Source organism: Sorex araneus, chromosome 2, assembly GCF_027595985.1.
Source record: "Sorex araneus isolate mSorAra2 chromosome 2, mSorAra2.pri, whole genome shotgun sequence".
Classification (NCBI taxonomy): Eukaryota; Metazoa; Chordata; class Mammalia; order Eulipotyphla; family Soricidae; genus Sorex; species Sorex araneus.
Window position 1 is genome coordinate 284588282 of NC_073303.1, and position 15198 is coordinate 284603479.

At 39.9% G+C, this 15198-nt stretch overlaps 1 protein-coding gene across 4 annotated transcripts in view; it reads right to left on the reverse strand.

The window, feature by feature from the left end:
• OPA1 (OPA1 mitochondrial dynamin like GTPase) overlaps nucleotides 1–15198 on the reverse strand; it is a 91439-nt gene that overhangs the window by 17751 nt on the left and 58490 nt on the right. For all 4 annotated transcript variants that reach the window (XM_004602993.2, XM_004602989.2, XM_004602991.2 and 1 more), the window contains 4 exons: nucleotides 11992–12132; nucleotides 9744–9860; nucleotides 8233–8326; nucleotides 7633–7743 (listed from right to left, as the gene is read on the reverse strand). In XM_004602993.2, the coding sequence (XP_004603050.2) occupies nucleotides 7633–7743; nucleotides 8233–8326; nucleotides 9744–9860; nucleotides 11992–12132 (463 nt within the window). The remainder of the gene's footprint in view (nucleotides 1–7632; nucleotides 7744–8232; nucleotides 8327–9743; nucleotides 9861–11991; nucleotides 12133–15198) is intronic.

A 15198-nucleotide genomic window follows, 5' to 3' on the forward strand; every position in this document is an offset into this window, starting at 1 on the left:
CTGTCCAAATAAACAACATTGGCAGTGCCTGAGGAAGGATTTTAATCACCAAAGGAAGGTAAATGAGGAAAGGGAAGAAAAATAATGGCAGAGGACCGAGTGGTAATAATCTACAACAGAAATTCCACATATATTTGGCCGAGTAGCCCTTTTTAGCAAAATGAAATCACTCAACGCTCCCCTGGAAACTTCTCTTCAAGAAAACAAAGCAAAAAGCAAGCAACCCCAGCCCCCCACGCTTCCCCTCTGCACCCACAACTTCTCCAGAGGTTACAACCACCCTCCTTCCTGGATCTTTCCAGCACAAGAGATGGGCACAGCCCTTTTAGTGCAACACTGATCAGCAAGGTACGGGGAGAGACATACGAATGAGAGTCAAAAGGAAGAGACTACACAGAAATGGGTGAGAAGCTGGGGTGGGAGCGACAGCACAACGGGAAGGGGGCTTGCCTTGCACTCGGCCGATCCAGGTTCGATCCCTGGGACCACATATGGTTCCTTGAGTCCCACCAAGAGTGACCCCCTGATTATAGAGCCAGGAGTAAGCCTTGAGCACCAGGTGTGGTCCCCAGACCAGAAATAAATAATGAGTTCAAGCTGAGAGGAGTGACCGAGACTTTACTGATTATTGGCTGGAGCCATGACTATGCTCTTAACTTATACTTATGGAGCTTAGCTTGACCCCTTTCGATGCCAGGGTAGCTTACAGCTTAAGACCCTGGGTCCATCCGGTCCCTTCGTTGGGACCCTGCCTTTGGAGTGCTAGGAACTAAGGGCAACTGAGGCTCAAGTCAAATAAATATGGATGCCCAGGAATAAATATTATTTTGGAGCTAGTTAACTCCCATGTTACAAAGCATAGCATGAACTGCCTTCCTGTGTCTGTACAGAAAAGACACTGTTTCTGACATAAAGGAAAGAGAAAAGCAATATAGGATTATTAGTGCTTGATGGAATTGGGTGTGCCTCAGGGGCACTGTTGTGGGAGTAGCTCAATAAACCTAAGCTCCTTTCGGGAGGAGCAAGGACAACCCAATGTTACCCAACACCAAAAAAACCCCACAATAATAGTGTTTCGACTGAAATGATGCTACAGGGTACAGTTCTTAACAGCAGATGCCTTTGGCCCAATATTTCATACTCTTGTCACTGTGACCAGGCTTTGAAAACATACGCCCTCTCGGCCCGGGAACTCAGAGCCCTACAGTCAATGCGACAACCCAGACCCTTTCAGATTCCATTTCCTTTGGTTACATCTCCAGAAACACAACAAACATACCACTAGAGTTAAAGGAATCCACTTCAACAGCACATAGTTTAAAAGTTTTATTCCTATTTACAAAATAGCAAATTCTACTGCTGAGAAGGGAAAGAACAGGTTCGGATGCCTGGGGCGGGTGGTGGCGCTGACACATCACAGGAATCCATGCATGTTAGGGTCCGACCTCTGGCAGAAAGTTCAAACAAAGGCCTCCCTTTGAATAATTTTAAATGGTAGGTTCGAAGTATAATCCAGCCTTACTACTTCATTATTATTTTCAACTATGTCCCTCTAAGGATGCGGCAGCTATGGCAGGTTAGAGATGCAACTAATTCAAATTAAATTCAAAAGGATCTTGCTATTTTTCTTCTTTTTTAAAAAAATAATGAGCAAAATCAGTCTTGAGATTTCTGTCTAGATATATTGTTTACTTTTTGATTCAAAGAGCATGAAAATATTCCTGTAACATTGTCCTTACAGAATTGTTTTAGAGATAATGAAAGGCTCTTTTTAGACTTAAGTATCTATAGTGCATTTCTCTTCCACTTTCAACGTTAAAATCTGACAATACTAGATCACCTTTTTTTTAAAAAAAATCACTCTAACTTCAAAAATGGATCGCATTCATTATAAAGAACAAAGTTCCCATTATAGAAATGATTTGATACTGAATTATCTAATGGCTCAGGGAAAAACCAGAAATGTCCATATGCAGTCTATCTTTGTAAGTTTGAGAGTCAAAACGGAATCTCCTGCACACTATGGTACAAAGCTTTTTCCTTTGTTCCATTCTAATTATCAAGAGAAAGCATAGGCTAGAGGGGATATGAGGAGACTAGGAGAGCAAAAAGACACAAAGACAAGCCCTAATGGCATTGTACAGCCCCGAGAGAAACAAACTCTAAGTTTTAAGAACAATCGCTTGCTGTCTGGGAGATGCTCTGGCATCAAACAATAAAGAACAGTCAACAGAGGCAAGAGGCCGAGCACGCTGCTACATTCCTGCTCGCTAATCCCTGCCAAGCTCCGGTAAAAAGGCCAGCTGTTGCCACCTCGTGTAGAGAGCCAGCAGAGCAAAGGAGCCGGGGGTTGCGGGGGGAGCGGCGGATATTGGAAAATTCTCATTTGCCAATCTCTTTAAGCAACACTGTTTTCAGCAATGCGGACATCAAACCACTGTCAGTGAACTAAACCTGTACAATTGCAGCCCAAGCAAAGGATTGTTTGATTTCACTGGTAAAGGAGATGAATACTTCACGTTAATGAAGTATTCAGTTGTGACCAAACTGCACCTTTTCTAAGATACTCATAAACCCTTACAACTAAGCCCAAGCAAAGGAGTCACCACTGTTTTGTTTCACTGGTAAATGAGATGGTGATTGGAAGTATTTAGTTGTGACAGAACTGCACCTTTTATAAGATACTCATGCAAAAACAAGAGAGAAAATCATGGAAGCAGACTGAAAAACATTTCAGCACTAAGGTCTAGCTCAACACAACACTTCGAATTACAGTAGCAAGCATTCCACTCAAGGAATGCGATTAGATTCGCCAGCCCTTTAGACCCTAAGCACCAACACACCCGCGCTGAGACATCTTCAAGCTTGGGGAAACTTAGATATTTATTACTTAACTATGGTGGCATCTGAAAAAAATAAACTTAGAGACATGGTTGCAAATCATGTAATGAAGAAAACCAAGTTCTTTCTGTTCAGTGACTTCGTACACAATGTGGTGCACCTTTACCCAGCTGTTCTAATTTTACGAAAATTTTTACTAAAAGTTTAAATCCCAAAGCTTTTTATAGGCAGTACATAGGATGGTCATGAGAAATATGAATGTCCTCTTGACCAAATTATGGAATCTTTCGAACAGAAACAACCACTTCATGCAATGCCATTTTCCAATGACGAAGATTTTCTCCCCCCAAATTAATTTGGCGCAGCACTTCAAAGTCTGGTCTCCAATCTTCACTCGAAAATTTACCATTTACTTTACCACTTATTATCAGTGTGTTTTTGAATCTCCAGTTGTTTATCCATCAAATGAGAAAAATAACTGAGATTAAAGTACTTAGCCTACTACCTGCAGAGCTTCAATGTTAGCTGTTACTGATAGAAGCAAATTCTGATACAAAATGAAAAATTTATTGCAAAGTAAGGATGAAAGACTACAGACCTGGTATAATAAGTAACTGACAAGTATCTTCTCAGTAGCTGGGTATAGTAAATCACTAATTATGCACAAGAAGAATAAAAAGTACAACTCAGATTTTAGTGAACAAAAATGTAAAGAGAAATCTAAACTCTAAATCCCAAACTGTGGCCCCTAAATTCACAATAACCTAGTTAGTAAATGATATGCCATTCATAAGGCAAAAAGTGAAAACCAATCCATGCTGTACTTGTTGGAACATTGCCGAATAGTTACCAGAGCCCAGTTTTAGAGGTGGCACAGCGAACAAAACCCAACAAAAGCTGGTGAGAGGGGCTGGAGAGATAGCACAGCGGGTAGGGCGTTTGCCTTACACGCGGCCGACCCGGGTTCAAATCCCAGCATCCCATATGGTCCCCTGAGCACGGCCAGGGGTAATTCCTGAGTGCAGAGCCAGGAGTAACCCCTGTGCATCGCCAGGTGTGACCCAAAAAGCAAAAAAAAAAAAAAAAAAAAAAAAAAAAAAAAAAAAAGCTGGTGAGATGTTAGCATTGTTCTTTTGTCTTATATGAAGACAACCATAAAGTAAATTTATAAATACCAAGACAGATCTATAGAAAGATCAACTTGGAACTGAGTCTTGCAGCAATCTTTCCCTTTCCAAAGAAAGCATTTTAAGAATTCAAACTAGTTCAATAAACAAATTAGATTCATTACAAAAATTGTGCTCATAATTCAACTAGATTTTATCTAAATTAACACTTTAAATTTCTAGACAAATCCTTTGAAGTAAAATTTGCTACAAAATCAAATTAATTTCATCAAGGTCACTAGGGAATTTTAAAACATGAGACAGGTCTCAACATGATTAGAAAAATGATGGTAAGGAGGAGCTACAGCTTATTGAATTGTTTATGAGGTCACTTAGACTGTCAACAACCTCAGAAATCTGTTTTCAAGTTCTTTTTTTCCTAACTTAATTACACATGAACCTGATACATTATCAGTTAAAAAAAATTAAACCTTTTATTAACCTTTTTATGTAATAACAATCTTAGACTTATAGAAAAGTTGGAAGGTCACTATGAAGAATGTATTTTTCTTTAGCCATTTACTAACCTTCTGTCCTATCACTTCTAAATACTCTATTAGCTACAAATAAGGTTCTTTTCTTAAATAATACCAATTTAAGCACCAAAATATATTAGCCTTATTCAGCCCTAAAAACTCACTCAAAGTTTCACCACAATTCCAGTTCAGGATAACACACTGAATTTCCTACTCGTGACTATCCTTCAATGTGGAACAGTTTCCTTTGCTCTTCCTTTCTCTGGATCTTGATATTTTTAGAGTCAGTTACTTTGTAGTCTGTGCTTTAACTTGGGTTAGTCTTGTACCTTATTTACTCATCTCAAAGAATAATGAATTGAACCTCCAAAGTGACGAAATGACTTAAAGATAAGACATGTTCGAGACTGTCAGGAGACAGCTTTACCAATCTTTGCAAATCCTGTGTTCAACTATTCTGAAATCACAGCAAAATCTCTAGACTGTCTTCCTTCCTCCAAATTCCAGCTACCAAAACAATTTTGATATGTATAAGACAGTAGTAACCATTAAATGTGTGAAACTTTCTTTACACATTTGCTAAAAGTATCCATGACCGCTACGTTTCTAAAATAATTCATAAGGGAAAGGTGCTCTTAAAATTCCTTTTCAACAGCTGGATGAAGTCTTAGCTCATAGCCGTTAATGTGACTGAGGTAGCCAAGTCACTGACAAAAAACCTGCTTCCAAATGACATCACCTGGTATATTAACATCACTATAATGGCCTATTCACAAAAGTAGTAAATAAATTATTTCAAGATAATTGTATGTGCACTTTGTCAGGAAAACATTGGAATACAACATGTGGCTTAATGAAGCACAAACTGAATCAAAATAAGAGAGGAACATGATGGGGTTACATAAAGCCTGACTATAAAACAAGGAAAAGGACATTGTTCTCGACCCATGACAAGTTTACATACACTGAAGTATTTGATAACTATATCTTGAGGGATACAGAAGAAATATATTTGTAGCCATGTGACACTACAGTATCTCTTCCTACAACAGAACAAATTTAGCATGAAGTCAGAAACTGAGGCTTTCCAAATGTGTTTGAACGAATTCTCCTGGGAAGCAACTAAGACATTAGTCATTTTACAACCAAAGGCTCGAAGGCCTTGGAAGACGCTCTGTTTAAGATAACACAGTAAGTGGCTGTTCAGACAGACACACAGATCGCATGTCAGTTAGCACAAATTTAACTGTATTGCCAAAGCATCATTAAGAAATAAACAGGAAAGCAAAAAAAATGGAAATAAAAGTTAAAATAAAACTTCAGAAAAATATTATAGAAAGAAAGGAAAAGGGAAAAAGAAAAACAATAAAGAGTTCAGGTAACTAGCAGAAAGAGATGATAGGAGGCGCGGAGGAAGGCCAGCTGCTCGAGCAGTGCAGAAATCAGAAAAGCTGGTTTCTGACACAGTCTAGTGAGCATACTGCAAGACAGAAATTCAGCTGAAAAACATCTCAAATTGGAAGAATTTTATTCAATACCCGCTTTCATTTAGAGATCAGAAAACTTGTAAGACAGGCTAGTTAAGCATACAACGAAAGGAAAAACATTTTATTTCATGGGACTGATTAAGGTAAACTTGGAAGGTATGCTCAAACAGAAAATACTTTGTGAGATTAATATGTCACTAATTTCCTTGGCTTCTCAAGGATCAACACAAAGCTCTGCAATCCAAGGATTAATTAAGGTTAGAAACTCACAGGAGTCAAGAAGGAACCAAATCACCTCTCTCCCCTTCCCAAACTCCCAAGGCCAAGGAAGGCTGGAGGTGGGGAGGGGGATGGAAAAGGATGAGCCACTCAGCCTGGTACCGAGGGCAAAGGTGTGTTGGGGGGAGGTTTGTTCAGATGGGGGTGTTGGTGGCCTGGCTCAGCAGGGAGGAGGGTCCATCTCTGAGGGTGGTCCAGAGCAGGGGGTTAGAGGCCTGGCAAGGGGAAGTGAATCTCCACACAAGCCCGGGGCAGATGAGGGATGTTTGTGAGGGCAGAAAGGAGGGATTGGCTGGCAAAGAGTTGGGTATTAGCTCAGTCTGAGGAACTGCATGAAGGAGGGCATGCCGGCTCCGGCTCTCGGAAACTAGAGTACAAAGGGCAAGAGACTGGGGAGCTGGCCGAGGCGGGTGGCAGTGCCAGCAGGGTGAAAGGGCCTTTTCTCTGTGAGAATCTGGTGATGTACGGGAAGACTGATCAAATAAGTTAAAATATTAAGGATACTTAGGATACAGAGTTAGACATTTCTTTTCTTTTTCTTTCGGGGCCACACCTGGCAGTGTTCAGGGCTTACTCCTGACTCTGCTCTCAGAAATCACTCCTGGTGTGGCTTGGGGGGCCATATGTGGCGCTGGGGATCCGAGTCAGCCTCGTGCAGGGCAAGCGCCCTACCTGCATTACTATCTTTATGACCCCAGACTTACACTTTTCATTGGCTGAAAGGTAGTTACAACTATGTGAGAGAATGCTGGAACTCAGTAACACAGAATTCAAAAGGGATTATCAACTCATGCTTCCAACAGCATATAAACATGATTAGGCAGGTATGAATGTGTGTATATGAATATATACACACACACACAATATTTGTTCTCCACCTCTTTCCACAGAAAGGACCTGGGATCAGTGATACAATAGTAAAATGAGCACGTCTAGCTCCCAGATCTTGATTTCCAAATACTATTCTTGAAAGAAAAAAAAAAGAGTGAGATTAAAAAAAAGGAAAGAGAAAGCAAAAAAAGAAAAAAAAAAGGAAAAAAGCAAGAGGGAAGCCAAAGTGAGGAAAGGAACTGAATTTATGAAAGAATAAGCTTGGAATACTCCGTCCTTAGGACAAGTGAAACATGAATGGGGTCTGAGTATTAGCTGCAAAAATGCCACGTCAATAACCTAATTTTGATGACTGCAGGAACAACTCGTTTCTTAAAATAAAATTACATCTCTTCTAGAAGTACCTTAGTTGGGTATCTCCTCTCAAGAGGTGGGTGTCAGAGTGCTTTCTGCGCACCCTTGTAACTTTCCTGTACATTAGTGACTGAAAAAGGATGAAATGAGTGAGAAAGGAGGCCAGAGGCAGCAGGAGCGGGCACAGAGACTACTTACTGAGGTCTTCAGCTAGTTGAACACGTTTACCAGTGAGCAATTTAACTTTCTTGTCACCATCTTCAGCAAAATCTTCCAAAACCTCTTTAACATTTTTCTCTAATCGCCTGACTGTTCAAAATAAATGAAAAACATTCAAACACTGAAGTGCTACACTTTTATGAATGCAGAGAAGGATTCACAGTAATAGCACTTTCCTCATTGCTAGATCTACTATGAAGCGCCTGTGTGTGTCTCCCAGGCAGAGGGGGCTCCTGCATGCTACTCAATGCTTTTATTGTAGGAAACTGATGATGATGCTCGGAGAAAGTTATACTCTCAAGCCCTAATGCTTCAATAGAACCAAGATTAGCCTCCCCCCAAAAAGTAAAACTACGTGATGTTTAGAACTCAATTTCTAGGAGCTTTTGTATAATAAACCTTTGGTATGTTTTATCTCCCAGCTTTTCAATTGTGACTCATCCCTACTATTTCAAGGGAAGATGATAAATTCTGGTTTAATTAACAAATCTGTGTTTAAAGAAGTATCCTAAAATTCTATCAAACATGGGTTCTGCTACTATTGATTTTGATGCAGAAAGCAGTCTTTCTGCAGCTTACCTTCAGTGTTTGTGAGTTGCTGCCTCAAAGTATTTGCAGTGATAGAAAGCATGCGCTGTATTCGCCAAAACAGAACCACATCGTTGCATTCCAACTGAAATATTTAGTAATTAATTTTATCAGGTGCAAATTTAAAAACAAAAATCATCACAGATGTAACATAAACAGCTAAAGACAGTACTAAGTCTGAAGCTCTTATAATAATATAAAAGCCAATCAGGTTTACTAATACATGCATTTCTAGTCCAGAGGAAGAATGCAATCTTCTCTGGGCAGTATGCAATAAATCACCCTTTAAACAAAAAAGGTTTGTTCTGATCCCAGTGACAAAGAAAATACTATACTTTGGAAATACAGAATTTTTTACATTATATCTGGTAGAAGTTCACAGCACAGATAATGTGAATTTAGTTTCCACCCTTTTATTTCTTTTTCTTTTTCTTTTTGGGCCACACCTGATGATGCACAGGGGTTAGTCCTGGCTCTGCACTCAGGAATTACTCCTGGCAGTGCTCAGGGGACCATATGGGATGCTGGGAATCGAACCTGGGTCGGCCTCGTGCAAGGCAAATGCCCTACCTGCTGTGCTATAGCTCCAGCTCCCCACCCTTTTATTTTTAATGTGTCTTTAGGTTAACTTCATTTCTTTGAGTGCTCATTCAAGTCATTTTAGAAATTTACAATGTGAAAACTAACATTCTTAAAGAAGTTTATTGTGTAAAGGTCTTCCCAACAACCAAAGCTAAGCAAAAATCTAGCCACTATTTACATAAATGCATATAAATACAAGTATCACTTAAACTGCCTAAATTTTTAAAAAGCATTTTAGAGATATCAATAACTGTTTAGTTTCATTAAGATGAGAGCTGACTAAATCTCAAATAAGATAACTGATTAATAGCATTTCTTCTAGACATTTAAAAAAAACGTTTTTGCTCAGAATAAAATGCTTGAAGTACATTGGTTTGCTGCCACCTAGAGGTTACTTTATCAAATGTGCCTTTAAGTTCTTTAAAGAATTAGCTACAGTAAGATTCTAGTGACATAAAGAATTACAGCATAATACATTAGAAGAACATAATAAAATTGGCTTAAGAATGATTTTCACAATGCAAGTGGAAGACTTTTACAGAAACACTCATATACAAGCAAGTCTAGAAAGAGTTTAAAGGAAAGAAGTTACCTCTAAGTGAGGGAATTAGAATTATTTTGCTTTTCTTGTATTTATTTTTTTATTTATTGAAGTTACTATCCACAGTGAAATGCACTTTTTCTAAAATAAAAAAATCTAATTCTTAAAAAAAAATGAAAGTGGCTCAGCGCTTATTACTTTTACATACAACCTCACCCACAGGCAGGGTAGTTATCACCAAAGTGTAAGTATCTTTGTAAAGAATTTTTTTTTCCAGAAAATCAAATGATTTCAAGTTAATGTTAAACTTGAAGTTTATTTTTAACCATATAAACATGTATTATTATAAAACATTTCTCCTAGTTTTTGCAATGCTTACCTCAGAATCTACAAAATGCCTTTGGTAATAATAAAAACCTCTGCGACAAAGGTTACAATGGTTTAGAGCTGTTTTTAAGAAATGTCTTCTATAAACTTGGTGCCAAGTGTCCTTAATCTAAATTGAAAAGACAAACAGTGTACATTTTTCAGGTTCATCAAACATTCTGAAAAGTTATACATGAAATTTACTTATTAAAAAGTTAAAAAACAGTGGCATTTATTCAACCAACCTTTTAAGCATAGATAGGGTTTATTACAACTCTTCTCCCTTTCCAAAAAAAATTTTAAATTTAAAAATTTGTAAATATATCAAAATAATGATCATTCAGAGTAGATAGGGACTATCTCCCCCTCAATAAAGGAAAGGATACCAAGGCAAAGAGTGTTTTTTATTTAAAACTTTACCTGAGAACACTGCTGGAATGAGGAATTTGGTTTCATATAAATTCCATCAATCCAATTATGTTTCCTTTGATTATTATATTTGGAGCAATATAATCAGATCATCTTATCACTAGATTGCTCAAAGCTCTGTCAGACTATTGTCTTCATTTAGAGCATAACAATAATGTAAAATATGTAAAAAAGTACCATTAACACCATTTGACAGATCAGAAAACTAGCTAGTGGAATGTGAAGGGCCTTCACATCTCTTGACATCATACTGACCATTCCTATACCCATTATGGTACTCTGTCACCTATTTAATAGCACTGTCGTCCCCGTTGTTCATTGATTTGCTTGAGCAGGCACCAGTAACGTCTCCGTTATGAGACTTGTTATTACTGATTTTGGCATATCAAATACACCACAGGGAGCTTGCCAGGCTCTGCAGTGCAGGTGGTATACTCTTGGTAGCTTGCCGGGCTCTCCAAGAGGGATGGAGAAATTGAACTCAGGTTGGCCGTGTGCAAAGCAAACACCCTACCCGCTGTGCTATTGCTCCAGTCCAATCATTTCTATAAAATATACTAAACCAAAGTTTTCTTTGAAAAACCTGATATTCTTGCTCACACAAAGTAATTAAGATATACAGCCAATCCAGAACCTAAAATACAGATAAAATAAAATCCTTTTTAACACTGTAACCAGTGTCAACACTTACAGCCATATGCTGAGAGCTAGAACCAACGACAAGCTAAATGGACACTCAACTCATAATTTCACGCAATCATTAGCAGCAATTTCATTTTCAGCTAATATGCCAGACATATAACAGCTTAAACTGCTTTAAGTTTTACCAGTTTTCTTTTCCTTTTCTGATCACTGTGGAATTTAAAACAAGCCTACTCTAAGTATACTCTACCGCAAAAACACAGATGCAGAATCTTTAAAAGAACTCACATATGTCTCTGAGAACTCTCAGGACGGGTTTCCCCCACTCCCTGTAGAACTACTCCTCACTGTATTTCATTCAAGATAGTACAAACTGAGATGAAAACAAATTTCTGCTGTTGTACACCTGAACTGGGCAAATGGGGTCACAGTTCAGAAGCAGTTTAAAAGCTTTCCCCCTCATATAAGCTTTCTAACTGTAATTGTTCTGGGGCCAGAGTGATAGTACAGCATGCAGGGTGTTTGTCTTGTACGTGACAGGCCCGAATTTGACCCTCAGCCCTGCCAGAAGTGATCCCTGAGACACAGCCAGGAGATAAGTCCTGAGCATTGCTGGGGGCGCCCCCAACAAACCAACCAACTGTAACTATTTTTATCCTAATTTATTATGAGGAAAATGACCTACAATACAAAAGCCTTATCCAATTTAATAAAATGCAATGTTCATAGTTTTTCTAAACCTTACACTTATACCTCATTCATTAAGTTGAATATTAAGGCATATTCAACTTAAAATGTGTATCTCTCTGTGTGTATACGTATGTAGATGTATACACACAGCACATACAATGTATCAAGCAATAGTTAGCAGAAATTCTTTTTACAATCTGAAACAGTAGTATGTGGCAGAGGTCTTGGTGGGTTTCACCCCCATTTGTCAACACTATTAGCTTAAGTACTTCTAAGTCTCAATTTTCCCACTTACAAATTGAAGCATTAAATTAAAAAAGCACTCTGAGAACAAGATTTCAATTATATTCATAATCAAACTGAGTTTTTACTGTCAGTAAACAGTACACATGATCAAAGCAAAATTAAGCACTTAAATAAGTAATCAGCTAGAAGTATTATATACTGTGTGAAACAAAGATTAAGAAAGGCAGCCCAGGCTTCTGAGCCGAAGACATTACCAAGCTCGGATCCACGTCGACTCCTCGGGACTCCAGGTTCTTTCGGACCGTAGTGATCTCGTCACTCGCGAGGTAAGCCGGGTGCTCTTCGTTACATTTCAGCATCTTCTCCAATTCATTCTTGGTTTCATTGTGAACACTCTTTAGCATATTTAAAAAAAAATTGTGTTTAGATAGTTCGGGACTTGGTTCGATTGTAGAAATAGTCCCAATTTACACAAACACGTTTCTAATGCACTTAAGCTCTACACCTAAACAGAAGGAAAAGTACAGCATCCTAGCTGTGAGTACCGGGCACTGGCTTATGAGCGCAGAATCAGCCAGCCAGGAGGGGCCAAAGGCAAACACACAGACATCTAAACAAACTCATCCTGTGTATATATTTGAAATGTCTCACTGTCTTGATGCATTGCTCTTGACTGCAGTATATGATCTGAATTTAAGGACTGTGGTGTGTAACAGGGAAGAGACAATGTCCGACGAATGCCTCCCATCTAAGCACTAGATTGCCGTTAGAACTCGAAGCTATTGATGTTTCTTTTCTGATAAATTAGTAAAATTCAGTTTGATTTTCTTCAAGTCTTTTCATTTTAAAAAGTGTCTTTCTGGGGGCTGGAGCAATAGCACAGCGGGTAGGGCGTTTGCCTTGCATGCGGCCGACCCGGGTTCGATTCCCAGCATCCCATATGGTCCCCTGAGCACCGCCAGGGGTGATTCCTGAGTGCAGAGCCAGGAGTAAACCTCTGTGCATCGCCGGGTGTGACCCAAAAAGCAAAAAAAATAAAAAATAAATAAAAAAAAAAAAAAGTGCCTTTCAAAAAGCATTAGGGGGAGGGAGCTGCTCAGGGCTTACTGACTCTGCTCAAGGATCACTCCTGGCGATCCTCAGGGAAGTATGTGCTGCCTGGGGCTGAACCTATGTTGGCCGTGCACCAGGCAAGCTCCTCGCCCCCTGTCCTATCGCTCTGGCCTCATCATTAAAACATTTTTATCCTGCTTGAGGTGAATTCTGTGACAAATGTGATTCTTAAAATCATTTCTTGTCTCATCTCTATAGTTGCTTATTATCTCTTCATCAAAGAAGGAAAACATACTCACTAGTAGTTTGAGAAAGATTTTTACATGGTTTCAAGTCCATATTTTTAGTTTTCAATCCTCTTTTCAAACTTGCATGGTTTTGGAGATTATAAAAAAAAACCACACACAACCAAGTTTCAAATTCACTCACATTTTGTACCAAATTGTGGGGTGTACATACAGCATTTTGTACCCAGCTGTATCAAGTTATGGAATCTGAGTATATTAGAATAATACAAACAAAATCATGTTGTTTGAGGACAGGAGGTCTGAGGAGAGCTTTATTAAGCAGACCTGACTTGAACACTTTAAAATTTTGAATTTATTCTTTTTGGGTTTCCCAAGAGGTGCTCAGGGGGCCACTCCCAACAATACTCACAATACTCAGTCCACAGAACTAGCAGCTCAGTGCTAAGGCCCAAGGGTGTGGTGCTACTCAGGCCCCATGCAGCGGACCACCGAAGACCCCCGAGCAGCGTTTGGGAGCCTCCTGGGCAGTGCCTGGCAAAGGAAGCTATATTTTTATTTATTTTCTGGGGGGTGGGGCTCGGCGAATTCTCTGTGGTGCTGCAGGTTGAACCTAGGCTCGTCACAGACAAGGGAAGCGACTTAGCGGCTGTTCTCTCTCTCTGGCTTGTTAAAAATAAGCTTTATTTTTCATGAGGAAACAAAACCTATCTAGGCCCGGGATATGACTCAGTGTGTAGAACTGGCCTTGGGCATGTGAGGCCCTGGGGTTTGATCTTCAAAGCTCAACAAACAAAAACAGAAAAATGGGGAGAGGAGAAGAGACATTTCCACAATGAAGTCTCAGAGACAGCTAACAGGCAGATGAAAAAGCACTTGACTATTAGCAACACACATCAGGAGGACAGTGAGAAATCATCTCCTGTGAGCGAGAATGGTCCATATGAAAAGGAGCAGAGGCAGTAAGTGCTGGCGGGGGTGGGAGGACAATGTCAATCTCATTCACGGCCGGTGGGACTGCTGTGGGGTGCAGCCACTTTGGAGATAGGTTTGAAGAATCCTCAGAACACAATGAACAGAACTGCCAGTGATTCTTCTCTTAGGCATCTGTCTACGAACACAGAAACACTTCATCTGAAGACTCGTATACCTGCGTGCACCGAGGCACCACTTCAATAGTCGAGATCTGGAAACCACCCAAGAGCCCAACAGCAGATGAGTGGGTAAGGGAATTATGGTATACAGATGTGGTGCACACACACACACACACACACACACACACACACACACACACACATGAATACTATTAGTTATGGGAAAAAGATGAAATGTAGCAGTGTTCTGCAAGTTGGATAGAATTATGGGGTGTTATGCTAAGTGAAGTAGTGAGTCAGAAAGTTTAAGATAAACACCAGATGACTGTGCTCATCTGCCGAATACAAAAAAAAAAACTAAAGAAAGGGACTAGATAATCCTCAATGCAAGCAAATTCTGAAAGAGAATCAACAGAACAGGGAACTGAGGGGGCAGAGGGCGAGGGCAGGGGAAAGGCTGCTGGGATAATGGTGCAGAGACCTTGAAACACTGGTGGCGGACTTGGTGCAGTGACCTATGACTATTAAACAACCTCAAAAGTATTAGAAACCATGATACCTCAATAAAAAAATAACCGAAGTACCTATGAAAATACCCGCGATGCTGATGCCCTCCCCTCTCGACCCCAGTGTGGGTTCTGTTCTGCTGTAAGCCTGGTCCTTCCCTGAGGCCCTGAGAGGAAGGCTCTTCTCTGAAGACTTTCTGGACTCCTTCTAGGCTAGCGAGCCTGGCAGTGACAAACTAATCTCTGCTTCCTGAAGCAATGTCCTGGGAGTCAAGGTCATGAAAAATAACTTCCAACAACTTCAATAATAAATAGGAGCTGGAGAGACGGCACAGTGGGTAAGGTGCATGCCGAGGAAGGACCCACCTCCAGCACCCACTAGTCCCGAGCCTGCCAGGAGTGATCCCTGAGAGCAGAGCCAGGGTAAGCCCTGAGCACCACTGGGTGTGACCACCGCCCCCCACCCCAATAAAATAAAACCAATTCTCAGAGAAATTATTCGATCAAAGCATACTTCCACTAGCTGCTGAGGCCGTTCTGCATCACTGATTGGGGAGACACAA